Raw genomic sequence first — 13,665 nt, 5'->3', positions numbered from 1 at the left:
TATTTATTATGTAAACTATAGACTTTGTACTTCACTAACTTTCCAATATCAACGTTAAACATGATCCTGCATGTGCAAAAATGTGCTTGGCATAACAACAGCACACTGGAGCGGTGCTCACACTTGTTTGGTGACAACAAGGTGTACCTAAATACGGGTTTTCTTTCCGTGAACTTGTTTGTGGAGCACGTCACAAAAATTGACCAAAAATCTGTCTTTTCTTTCTGGTAATTATTTAAGTGAAACATTTTTTTGTGTATAGGCCAATTTATTCCTTTTATATATATTTTTTTTTTATTCTGTTTTATTCCGTTCACAGAAGCGCTGTTGGTCTGTGATGTGAAGATATTTGAATCCATGTACTGTTGTTTATGCTGCTATTTGCGCATGCAAAACTAAACCCCTGGGAAACTAATTTCTATATTTTTAATGGGTCACAGACCATTCTAATTTAATTTAATTCTAATTTAACATAATCTTGTTGGTTAATGGTTAATTATCGGTTGGCTGGCATCAATTGTTGGTCATGGAAAAAAACCCCTGAAATTAACATCCCTAGGTTCTACACTATCCTGCAATATTCGCTGGTTTCAAAAACACACCACGCTGCATATTACCTCTAATGCCAGTGCATTGCCATTGCGACTTACCACTGAGCGGTGAGCGCGGACATTTCACTGACGTTGGATGCATCAATGTCACATTTGCATAGGCCGTACTATTTTAATTCATGATTGGTTGACTACTAAATTTAAATATTAAACGATAAAAATAACAGAGTGGTGAAGTTATGACATAAGAACCCAGAAGTCTAACACTGCAAAAATAAAAAATAAACATAACTGCTGTAAAATTTGCATTGTAATTTACATCATAGAACAAAACGTAAAAGTATAGTCAAGTTATGCTTACCAAAGCCTTTACCCCATTATAAAACCCCATAGGAAAATCTCTAAGAAACCAGCAGCGAATTTGTCTTCCGAGTTCTGATGTCATACTTGCACCATTCTATTAACCGGTTAATCTCTATTTCAAATAAGCATTTCTGTTCAGAACTATATATTTTTTCTTTGTGTACTCAAGCTTCCACCCCTCTTTGTGAGAATACACTGTCAGGGCTGAGAGACAGCTGATTTTTTATTTCTAAAAATACCCAAATGTACACACACTGGGAGAGCCATTAAATATGACATTTAAATTGCTCCCATTTTCATGTAGTCCGCCTCATTTAAAAAGAGAGACAGACTTGAAAAGGAGACAGTCAAAGTGACAACAATGATATCTGATTATAAAAAAAATTATATTTTTTGCTAATTGTTTCCTTAGAATGTTATAAATGTTCTCTGTAATCATAACAAACAAGATGAAAGTGTTTCCAAAAAATGGAATCATTTCCAAGACAAACTAGCTAAGCTCTATTGATCAGTTTAGCATGGATACTAGCACAGTTTAAGGGTTTGTTTTGCATGTAGTTGCTGCTTAAGGTAACAACGTTTGTAACCAAGAGACAGCCAACCATTTCCCATCTGGCCTGGCCTGCAACAAAAACAACCTTGAGTCCAATCCCATAGGATGGAAGACAGCAAAAAGAATGAGGCCCCAGCAGAGAGTGATGCACACCGAACCTTCACACACAAATACGCAAGGAAAAAAAAGTGCATTTTGGATTAATGACATATGGATTAATGTCTCAGAATTGTGTACAAATGCACATTTTAGTGAAGAAAGAATATTTCTTAAATTCCTTTACAAAGAGAAAATGTAACAAGTTGGAAATTCTCGATGCTTTCAAGACTAATCACAAATCATCTCTTGCAATTTTGATAAAACATCATCCTTGCTGTCCAGACAGATAACATTATTTTGTCCCAACAATCTAGAACACATTGCCAAAAAATGTTATGTACAAGATCAATTAATGTAAATATATTTAGTGTAAACGCAGCACTGGCCCGAAATTAACATGATTTTACTGTGCAGGGGCCATTCTTATTGATGAACCCTGAAGCAAAAACATATTGACGATTTAAAAAAAAAAATATCTGGCTGTTTTTTTGTCACAATAATGCTGAATGTATACTTTTTCACTTTGATACATTTTAGACCTAAAGGGACAGTTTAATTATTATTAAAAAAAATATTTCCAGCTAAATTGCAAATATTCTTTGCCTTCCTTCCTCTATTTAACATTGATAAGAGTCACAGACAAGGCTTGCAGAGAATACATACACAGGAAAGTCACAATCCATGGCCATCTAGTCAATGACTGGTTAAACAGAGTGAAATCTCTTTTGGGTATTCAATGTAGTCTCTCTGAATAATTCATGCTATTTTGAAAACAATAACAACCAAGAAACAGCATCCATTATGCATGTCAATTTGTTGTAAACGTCTGTGGTTTTCATCTAAATCTCAATTGCAAATCAGACCGAAAATGAGAGCTCTCTCTGACCCTTCCGTGAACTTTCAACAAATTTGAGCTAAAATTAAACTAGTGATTTATTCAAACACTGTTCGCTGTAACATTTGAATTGAAATATGACTTTAAGGTCAATCCAGGAATAAACCTGTAATTGTTTTTCCAGGAATTCAAATGTCAATCACATTTTAATACAAGTTCAGAACGACCACCTCACACCTAGAATTTTCAGCGTATAATGTGGAAATGTAAAAGTTACATTCAACTTTTTCCACACTTTTGAGCATTTTTTGCTCAACCTCGATCCATTTACCTTTTTCTTGCAGTCCTTTTTTATTCTAATGTTTCTGTCTAATGCTTCCTATCTGTCAGTCGCTCTGCTAAGGTTATCTAGAAAGCCTTTCAGCTTTACTGATTTTCTTTGCACTTGCTTACTAACCTCTAACCACCTTGCAATGTTTTTCACATTTAAGCAAAAGTCCTGTAAAAGTCAGACAGCATACTATATAACACAAGTGGACTTATAATTGCATTGAACTCTAATCCAAATGTAAACTGTTTAAAAAAATAATAATTTTTTTCAATATTTCCCACAGGGCTTGTGATTGGAAGCAAAGAAGGACAAGAAAGACCTGTGCTTGCCCAACTACAGTGACTGACCAATAATATTGACTTGAGACATTGGGTTAAACTAAGTCTGCAGAGAGAGTGGGGTACATTGCCTGGAATTATGGCCACAGAGAGCCTTGTTGAACTCCGCGATTGGTTGTTCCTACTTCTTCTATGCCTGACATTATTGGTTGAAGTTCTAGAGTTTGCAGCAGCAACTGCTGCCGCCGCAGAGGCAGCTCTCGGGGAGGCGGAGCTTCAGGGAGACGTGCCATGCCCCTCAGCTTGCAGGTGTGATGATGGCTTCATCTACTGCAATGACCGTGGCTTGAGCATCATTCCTCCATTACCAATAACGGCAGCTGTGCTCTATCTGCAAAACAACCGGATAGACAATGCTGGGCTACCAACATCTTTAGAGCGACGACTGACTGTGAGAGTAGTTTACCTGTATGATAATGAACTTGATGATTTTCCAACACATCTGCCTCCGTCACTACGGGAACTTCACCTACAGGACAATAATATACGAACTTTACCGCGTTCCGCACTTGCACGGCTCCCCTTGCTGGAGAAGCTTCACATGGATGACAATTCAGTTTCAACCGTAAGTATAGAAGACAAAGCATTCGCCAACAATCCGAGGTTGCGTCTTCTTTTTTTGTCACGCAACCACCTCTCAAGTATACCATCAGGACTGCCTGCATCACTTGAGGAACTCCGACTAGACGACAATCGGATTTCAACTATTCCAACGCATGCATTTCGAGGTCTCTCCTCTCTAAGACGTCTCTTCCTCGATGGAAATCTGCTGGCAAATCAACGAATCGCAGATGACACATTTTCACGGCTGTCTAATCTCACAGAGCTTTCTCTGGTTCGTAACTCGCTCCAAGCACCACCATTAAACCTTCCTAGTATGCATCTCCTTCGGCTCTATCTACAGGACAATGCAATAGCCCACATGCCACGGGGCTCCCTGGACGGCATGCGAAGACTACAGAAACTGGACCTATCAGGTAACAACTTAACGACTCTTCCGAGGGGTTTATTCAAGGATCTAGACAGCCTTTCACAATTACTCGTCCGAGGAAATCCCTGGTACTGTGGCTGTAACCTCCGCTGGCTTCATGACTGGTTGCATGAGCGAGGTTCATCAGTGACTGTGAGAGGTTTAACTTGCCATGGACCAGAGAGACTAAGAGGCATGGTACTAAGGGACCTTACCAGTCAATTAGAAGACTGTGAGATCAGTGTAGATACTGCAGGAGGAATGGTTGGAAATGAAGGAGCAAAAAAAGAGAAAGGTTATTTTCCAACACAGCCCCCAGTTACAACAACCCCTCCACTTCCACAAGGTTCCCTCTTTACCCTCAGATCCAGACGACCAGGACACAAGTATTCTGATATGGGCCAGGACAGTCTTGGAGGCGGAAATGGGGTTACTGGTAAATCGTTACTAATCAGTGTAAAACCTCTCACACCAGAGACAGTCCACATTACTTGGCAGGCTGCACAGCCAGTTCCCTCCTTCAGACTTTCCTGGTTGCGACTAGGCAACAGTCCTGCAATGGGGTCAATCACAGAAACACTTGTGCCAGGGGATCGCCGTGAGTATTTACTTACGCAACTACAACCCCAGTCAAGTTATATCATCTGCTTGGTGCCTCTCTCTGGAAACGATGGTAAAAGAACCTCTTTCACAGCAACTGGGGGGTTAAACATAAACACAAACTCAGAGCATGAGCCTCCTGCTTGTGCCAAAACAGAGACGGATCCCCTAGAGCAGCCTATTTCAGACCAGGACAGCGATCGGGGAACTGACCAACTGTCAGCGCTACCACTTGCTGGAATTATTGGAGGTGCAACAGCATTGGTGTCTTTGTTCTTAATTTTTGGCATCTTCTGCTGGTATGGACACCGTGCAGGGTACCTTGCACCAGGTGATCACTCTATATACGGTAGAGATGTAGTTGGATCAAGAGGTGCCAGCAAACATTACGATGACTATGTTGAGTCTGGAACCATAAAAGACACGTCAATCTTAGAAATCAGGGCTCACGGCTTTCAAATGACACCAATGTCTGCCCAACAGCCTTTGCAGCCTAAGGCAAAAGTTGAGGATATGACATACATCCATACTATCTTTCCCTCTAATAATGCAACTCTATATAGGAGCACCCTGAACCACACAGGAAATCCAGGCTATGGAACAAATCGAGGATACAGAGAAGGGGGAATACCAGACATAGATTACTCATACACGTGATAGCCTTTTTTATAACCCACTGCCTATTCTGTTAGGTAAAGCAGTTGGGTGAGGGTTTCTTTTCCCTAGGTTCTAAAGTAGGGGTGTGCCGATTCTAAGGGGACCATTTTTCCCCATTCATCAGACACAAAATAGTAGTACTGGGTAGATGATTTTAAATAGATTTGAAATCAAAATATTTATATTTAAAATGGCAGTTTTCATTTACCATTGGAGAATTGGTGTAACATCATGACGTTTAAAACAAAAATCCGGATTCTGTTAATTGAATTGCATCTTTTAAGACATTACTAGAAAGAAAGAAAATGATTCACTGTTCAAAATCAGGAGTTAAAGGAGTTAGTTCACCCAAAAATGAAAATTCTGTCATTAATTACTCACCCCCATGTCGTTCCAAACCCGTAAGACCTTTGTTCATCTTCGGAACACAAATTAAGATATTTTTTATGAAATCCGATGGCTCAGGAGGGGCTCCATTGACAGCTATTTAATTAACACTTTGAATGCCCAGAAAGGCAGGAAAGACATAGTTAAAATAGTCCATGTGACTACAGTGGTTCAACCTTGATTTTATGAAGCGACGAGAATACTTTTTGTGCGCCAAAAAAACTAAACAACGACTTTATTCAACAAATTCTTCTCTTCCGTATCAGTCTCCGTGGTGCTCTAGACGCATGTGTGTGTGGTGATGACGGAGGAGCTGGCGTTCTGACATATGACCTGGAAACGCAGGGCTCTCTGATCATCAGTGTCAAGCGATGCCTACTGAACAGGAGAGTGTGTTGCATCGATTGTGATATTGTCATGCCACATCTTGAAAGTTTAGATAGTTCAGACGATGAGACGACACATGTATCTCGCTGTATAACAGAGGATCCCGGGTTTCCACACGAATGTGTCGTGGTGCTCTTGTGAACGCGCATCGGAGACTGATACTGAAGAGAAGAGATTGTTGAATAAAGTCATTGTTTTGTTTTTTTGGGGCACAATAAGTATTCTCGTCGTTTCATAAAATTAAAGTTGAACCACTGTAGTCACATGGAGTATTTTAACGAATTTTTTCCTACCTTTCTGGGCATTCAAAGTGTTAATTAAATAGCAGTCAAAGGAGCACCCCCTGAGCCATCGCATTTCATCAAAAAAAAATCTTAATTTGTGTTCCGAAGATGAGCGAATGTCTTACGGGTTTGGAACGACATGAGGGTGAGTAATTAATGACAGAAGTTTAATTTTGGGGTGAACTATCCCTTTAAAAAGCTTTATGGACAGTGTCCTGCAGACATTGATGCAAAAAATTAACATGGTTACATAAAAATTTTCAGAGTGGAACACCTCGTGATATGTGAATGAAGCAGGTTTTCATTCGGCACACCCCTATTCCAAAGTACCCTTTGTGCCTACTTTAGTCTGTTTTCAAAACCTTGTTCTTAATGGGCAAAAAGCCTCCTAGAACATGCTTAAAATACCTATAATAGTCAGAAAGTGCCAGGGATACCACTCTTGGTGTTGATGTTATCCAATATTCAGATGATAATTGAAGCTGTTTTTTCATCTTAGTACCAATGATTATCAGTGTCCTAAAACTAGCTCATATTAAGGGTTAGCATGATGATGATGATGATGATGATGATGTTGAGATCTGGGAACAGGTTAATTTAGATATAGTTTTGCTACCTGGACTTTACTGTGTATATATGCACTGGGGGAAACTGATGCCTTTCCATTCTGGGGATACTGACGACAAAAAACTAAAAAAACAACAAAAAAAACATCTTTTTGGGGGGTGTTATTCAAATTCTGATTCTCCGTTCTCTCTCCCTCCTTTTATGGGCTTTTCCTTTATTCTCTCTATTTCTTTTGCACGCAGCACGAGGACTTTGTTCCCAACCCAGGGAGCTGACAGTGGTGATAATAGTTTTGACAATGAAAGACCTCAAATTGCTTCTGGGTTTCTTTTCTTTTAATGAGAGTGAGAAAAGTGTGGTAGAAGGAGACAAAAGGAAAGAGAAGGAAAGAGATGAAAGCACAGAAAAAAGGTTTCATGTTCACAAAAGAAAATTTGTCTAAAAAAAAAAATAAGACACTGAAAAAGTGGATCTCTTATGTCTGAGAACGAGAAAAATAAAATTTTCTATTCACCACAAGGAGGTTTCAAGAACAGTCAAATCAAATTTACAAAGCTCAGTAGTTTCACCTGCTCAACAGAAGACAACCACATTTAAATTATGATGGAAGATATGATTTTAAAATCTGAGGAAATTTAATCTAAATAGAAAGAGGCACGACAATCATGAAAGGGGGCAGCCCTAATTGATGAATGAACCCAAACTGACAGGCTGACATAGATAAAAGAGTCAAATTAGCATAAGGGCAGGGCTTGTTGATACAGAACATACTAGAGAATATCGTGGAGGCTAAATCTATTAAAGTAGATGACAAATGATCGGACAACATTTACACGTCAGCTCATTACAATCTTTGTGCGTGTAACGCTGAGGTGCAGGAAAAACAGAAATCAGGGATTAATAAAATATGTAACACTGTGAACCTCTGCATCTCGTGTGTGGGCTAAGAAGGAAGAGAGAGAACAAAGGTCTTTAACTGATTAAAGACAATCCACTTTTTTCCCACAGTTTGACTTTGTGTGACTTAAACGCAGCATTATCCGGAAGAGTAGAAAGGTAGGAACACTAAAAGGATATCCGTACCGGATCTGCAATTTTCCAGCCTTTTCTGATGCATTTTAAATGTGAACTATTCAAACAAGTAGTACATGTAAATCACTTCTTTCTCTCGTTATAGATATGGAATACCATCATGATGAATAGTAAATAAAGCTTGTTATCTTTTTCATTTATATATGTATCATTAAAAGTTGTGATGAAACACTTTGTTGATGTGTATGTAGTTAATATAAATAAATGATCTATATATGATCTATCATAATACATGATCTATCCAAGCAAAAAAATGTTTGCCCTGTCCTTTAAAATAATAATGAATGCACCCATCTATTCTCACCCAATCTTTCATGTGTGAGGCATAACCCCCTTTGTCAGTTCCCTAAGGGCCTTATGAATTCGAACAGTTTAGAGAAAATCTCCATGGTGACATTGATAGGCATAAATGGCACAAGCTCATCCGCTGGAAGAGTGAATAAAGAAAAGAGTAGCCAATTGGATAGTGTCCGTTTAAGCGCAAACATGCCTCCAATCTGGATAGTGTGGTAATGCCTGTGTAAGCAATGCAGAGATCAATATAATGAGGGGGGAAGCGCAGTATACAGTATCCAAGAAAGACAAGCTTTAAACACAAGCTCTTCAATAGCTTAATGTGTACGTAAAAAAACTGCCATGTCCTCAGTGTGGCTTCTCAGACAGCGTAAAGTTCAATTAGTTATTTGCACCTGTTCCCCAACCCATTTCTCTAATGAATGTAATTCTAGATAATTGGAAAACAGCACCTTCTTCCATAGCGATTTACAATTCACAGCAACATCAAATTATTGAGTGTTATTAAGCATATGACTGCCAAAGACAGTTGTAGACACTGACATATGGAAGAAGGCACAGATGTGGCATCCATAACGAACCTTAAAGTAGCTTTTGCTGCTCAAATCACCAGTTAAAAGGCCAACTTGACAAAAACCCAACAATTAACTTGAGAGTTTGACAAGTACCAATTACTGGTAAATCAAACACCCAAGAAGCTACACCTATAGGGGCTTCACAGTGCCTCTCACATTGCACCTAGCGCAACCAAACTGAGAATTACAATTACTGCAAGCAATTGCACCAATCCAAACAGCAGCAGAAACTCTCAGAAGTCGTCCCTGATGAACCACATGCATCATTTCCCTGCATTTACCACATTGGGTCAATTAAGCTAATTAGACTAAAGAGGAGACCAACAAATTCACATTCCTTCATTGGAGCTAAAGTGGCGATTGATTGTGAGAGAATGGGATAAGGTGGGAGGCTTTTAACGAGGCCTGAAATAATTGCTATGGGGCTGCCATTCTGCAAATGTGCTCAGATCTTTTTTTTTTTTTTTTTATCTTAAATCATTCATTCATAAATCATTCATTTAAAATCCTAAATCATATCATTAAAGGTTCAGTAACTGAAAGATGATTCCAAAGCCTCAGGCATCAAACAGAATTCTATCACGGCACTACTTTTGGGAATTTCCGGACGCTCCAAAATATCTAAACAGTTTTATTCTCATTCAGTTCATATTCATTGTTCACATAAATGCTTAAATCTTTTTTTTTTTTTTCTACCAAATTGCCACCGTTTTCAACAAAACAAACTAAATTGGCTAAAATGCTGCATAAAAGAAAAGCTATTGCACTAAAATGAAATTTTCTAAGCGACACAGACAGAATGAATTTATTAGGGTTGTGTGTGACAACAATTTCCCTCCAACAAGCTTGGTTTCCAATTAGCAACAATGTGGCATATGCTGAGAGATGTGAGATTTCTCAGTGTGAACTCATTTTAAATTCGCCTACGCTGGTGAGAGGGGTCTGAACCACCAGCTAAGGAGGCTGAGCTTCATTTGCAACAGATAACAGATTTAATGGCTTATGCTCTTTGACAAATAAGCTGCATTTTCAGACCTATTTAGAGATGTCTACACATTTTGCATACGCCTGTGTGGCGCTATCCACACTCCCTGCCAAAGCTGTGTGAATATCACAAGCTTTCTGTGAAAGGAAGACATATCAGTGTGAATTATGCATTCCGTCTTACCCGGCAGTGAAGTCTAAAACTGCGCAGGGAGAAATGCAGCATTACTCCCTTCATTCTTATCCTCTGTCATGCCTCTCTACTATCTGTGGGGCTATTTTTCTGGCTGAGGGTAAAGATAGAGTTCTGTACAACGCATCTTGAGGCTTTCTAGATTATTCTGCTGTCAGTCAAAAGTAGAAATTTAAAAAAAAAACGAGTTTTTTTCAGCTCATTCACAGCGCCCTCCATTTTTTTTTGCTGCTTTTCATAAAACAGAAATGCAATCAAATCCATCCCATTTCTTTCTCTTTTGTTCTCTTTTTGTTAATCTATACAGCGTGGCGTCACTCTTTCTTATCTGGGATCGTTTCTGTATCTGTGTCTGGAATATCACTCATCTGACTCAGAATACTGACACTTGTCCTTAATTCCCAGCAGAATATGAATAAACATGGAGGGCAAAAGCTATTTCTTCCATGAGCAAACATGGTGCAGCAACACAATCTTCATTAAACAACACTGTTGATTCTTTTTCACGGTTATGAAAAAATATATATATATTTTCGTTTGCTTTTCAGTCATTTAACCGACAAGGGCATGTGTTTTTTTCTCACAAACTCAATCACAATACACTATTCACAATGTAATGCATCTTAATAAACCAATACAGGACAGTATATCCTCTCCCACTAACTAGATGGATGGGTGGATTGACAGAGCGATGGATGGCTAGTGGCGTAAAAAGGATGTTTATCCCTCCCTCCACCCCTGCTCTCGGAAGGACAGTTCTTAAGTGCTTGTGGATTTTATGTTTACGGTGTTTTATAGGGCAGATCCAGGAGCCAAGAGCTGTAAAATGTTGTGAGAGGGAGGAGAGAGAGGACAGGGGGTGGAGGCAATGTTATTGTAAATCCAATCTTTATTGAGAACAACAGACAAACAGTCCTCCCCACTCCAGCCCAACTCTCCATCACTCTCCCTATTGACTGATGAGTTCTCAAAGTTTCAAAGACTGTGCGTTCGTACGTTTTTGCTCAGTTCAACTGTTGTTTAAATCTAACTTTCATAACAGTCTAGCACAGACACGGGAGAACTACGACCCTCAACATGGTTTAATTCAGCACACAGGTCAATTATCCTGAAATTGTTTCGTAATTCGATATGGCTCAGTAGCACCTAACGAGTCTCCCCAAGCGTTTAACATTAGGGTTGCCAGATTGCCATCCACACCAAAACATTTAATCAGAGCTTTAAACCTGGACAATTTGTCAACATTCTGCCCAATATTTGACTCAATTTTGCCCGGCAACCATGAGCATTTTCTTTCTCTCTCTCACTTTCGATTGCAAAAGGTGCTATCAAACATCTAACTACTTGTTGGAGATTATCGACCTCCAGAGCTATTTTCTGTTCAAAGGAATGTCACTCCTTGGTGCTACTTCCATCTCGGTGATAAACTTTAATAAATTACAGATCTGTTTCCCAACCCTGATCCTGTAGTACCTCCAACACTCTGCACAATTTGGATGTCTCCCTAATCAAACACAACTGATTCAATTCATCTGCTCTTTAGTAAAGACTCCAAGACCAGAAATGGTTACTACATTAAACCTTACATGAACAAATTCAAAAACAAAATCAAGTAATGAACTGAGTGGCCCAATCAGTCACAGATACACTTCAGAAAATGGTGCGTCATGTACTAGAATAAGTACATTAAATTCTCTCAGCTTTAAGAATACAGGAACAAATCGAGAACAACATTGTATCTCAAAGGTAATTTTATTCATGTACGTGGGCCATGTGCCAAAAATCTTGCCCACTCGTGGTCTAGCAGCCTCCACAGATGAAAAGCTAAAGATAAACGGATTAGAAATAATCACTGCACTGTAACTTTTGTTTGGTGACTATTTTAAAGGCATGATCACTTAATAGTATAATCTCACTATTACCTCACTATAATAATAGAGGTAAGAGTGGATTTCTTTGAACAGTACATGCATCATTTTTTTTCTACTGGACTGGACAGTCTAAACTTGCTCTTCTAATCTACCTTATCTTGCAATGTGGAAGTAAGCTATTTTCTGTGAATCAGTGAGACTTCCTACTCATTAGGCATTATAGGTAAAGAAGAATACCAAAGTGCAGTGAACGGTATGTGCTGTGAACGGTACAAGCAGTGTGTTTATAACGACAATACATTGAAACAATATGGTGAGAAATACCAGTTTGCAATATCAAGCACCATAACAAGTGGTTTTCTACAGCCAAAAGATAACTAGAAGTAATAACGTGCTCATCATCTGAAACTACTTTTTTTTCCTTCTTTTTTTACGGTTGATGTCACCACTCAAGTGGTGAAATCAAGTGCCTCTCTTTTATCCATTTCACTCGGAAATGTCAAGTTGCAAATGCCATTTCAAGTTGACTTCCAAAAACCCCAATTAGGTTATATTATACCTGCCAAATCTGCTAAAGCAACATGCTTTTAAAACATACCAGATACAACAAGTGCGTGCTTTCACTCAATTGGGTACTTTGGTGAGTGAGATGCATACTTAGCAGTCCTGAGAACTTCATTCCAACCTCCAAATGAATGACCACTGGACAGTCTGTTAATCCTCACGCTTTTACACCGAGACCTACGGCCAGCCGATCAATGTGTCAACTGGGAGAGATGAATCAATGCCCTGTCAGACAAACTCCTCTCTCTCTCTTCATGCTCACTCTTGGTCCTTTGCCTTTTCAGCTTCTTTTTCTCCTCGCCCACTTCCTTTCTTTCTACTCATGCATTGCATACCTGTTTAAATGAGCTCCATTAGGCCATCTAGCAGCAAGCGTAAGTCCTATGTGGCAATATGATTGCTAAAACATTAACCAATCATTGCTTTGCTTTATGGCAGCTTAGAGGTGATGATGGAGAAATAATAAACCTGAGCACTCTACTAACCCTGTATGAATATGCTAATGTCAATATGCTAAATATCTGGAATATGCTGACTCTAATAGCTGTAGATTAATTATGAAATTGTTTCGTTTCCTGACCTACAATGGACCCTATTCAGGTTAGACGGCATATTTATTTGAACACAAATGAAAACAAGGCTGTGAGGGATAGATGTACACTCCTTATATCTTAGTTCCATCAAATTTTACAGTCAATCTTTCGTAATGATGTACTTCAGTTTTGAACAACTGACACCAAGGTACACATTACACCAGTACAACCCACTGTAAATATGTCCCTCACAACCTTGTTTCCTTTGTGCAAAATTAAATATGGCTACTCTGACTAAAGTTTGGAGGTAGAGCTTTACTAAGATGTAACCAATGGTGTTTTTCATGGGTGTAGAATACGCAAGGGCTGTATATTCATCCCCCACTATTTTTTCTGGGCAAGCGTCTTCACATAGAAGTTTTAATGGGCCAATGTGAATAAATCTAGTCAAGATAGTCTATGCATGACCAGACGTTTTATTCTTATCTAAAATGTGGCGATGTGAACATTATGGAGGGCTAAACACTCTTGTGTAATGTATGTTTCATTCATACTGGAAGCCGGCTCTCTCACAGAAAGCCCAAAACTGACTCGTAGAATTAATAACTTGTGGTGTTCCAGGAAATAATTTATATGA

General features: G+C 38.9%; 2 protein-coding genes across 4 annotated transcripts in view; one reads left to right on the top strand and one right to left on the bottom strand.

The window, feature by feature from the left end:
• Positions 1 to 13,665, bottom strand: part of macrod1 (mono-ADP ribosylhydrolase 1) — a 61,294-nt gene that overhangs the window by 45,249 nt on the left and 2,380 nt on the right. The window lies entirely within an intron of this gene.
• The window catches only part of flrt1b (fibronectin leucine rich transmembrane protein 1b), a 29,259-nt gene that overhangs the window by 14,653 nt on the left and 941 nt on the right, over positions 1 to 13,665 (top strand). For both annotated transcript variants that reach the window (XM_082177625.1, XM_082177626.1), the window contains one exon: positions 3,016 to 13,665. This exon is cut by the window's right edge and continues 941 nt beyond it. In XM_082177625.1, the coding sequence (XP_082033751.1) occupies positions 3,150 to 5,297 (2,148 nt within the window). In that variant the 5' untranslated portion in view covers positions 3,016 to 3,149 and the 3' untranslated portion in view covers positions 5,298 to 13,665. The remainder of the gene's footprint in view (positions 1 to 3,015) is intronic.

The sequence above is a fragment of the Leuciscus leuciscus genome, assembly GCF_965113295.1.
Source record: "Leuciscus leuciscus genome assembly, chromosome: 8".
NCBI lineage: Eukaryota > Metazoa > Chordata > Actinopteri > Cypriniformes > Leuciscidae > Leuciscus > Leuciscus leuciscus.
This window is presented reverse-complemented; position numbering and strand designations above follow the sequence as displayed.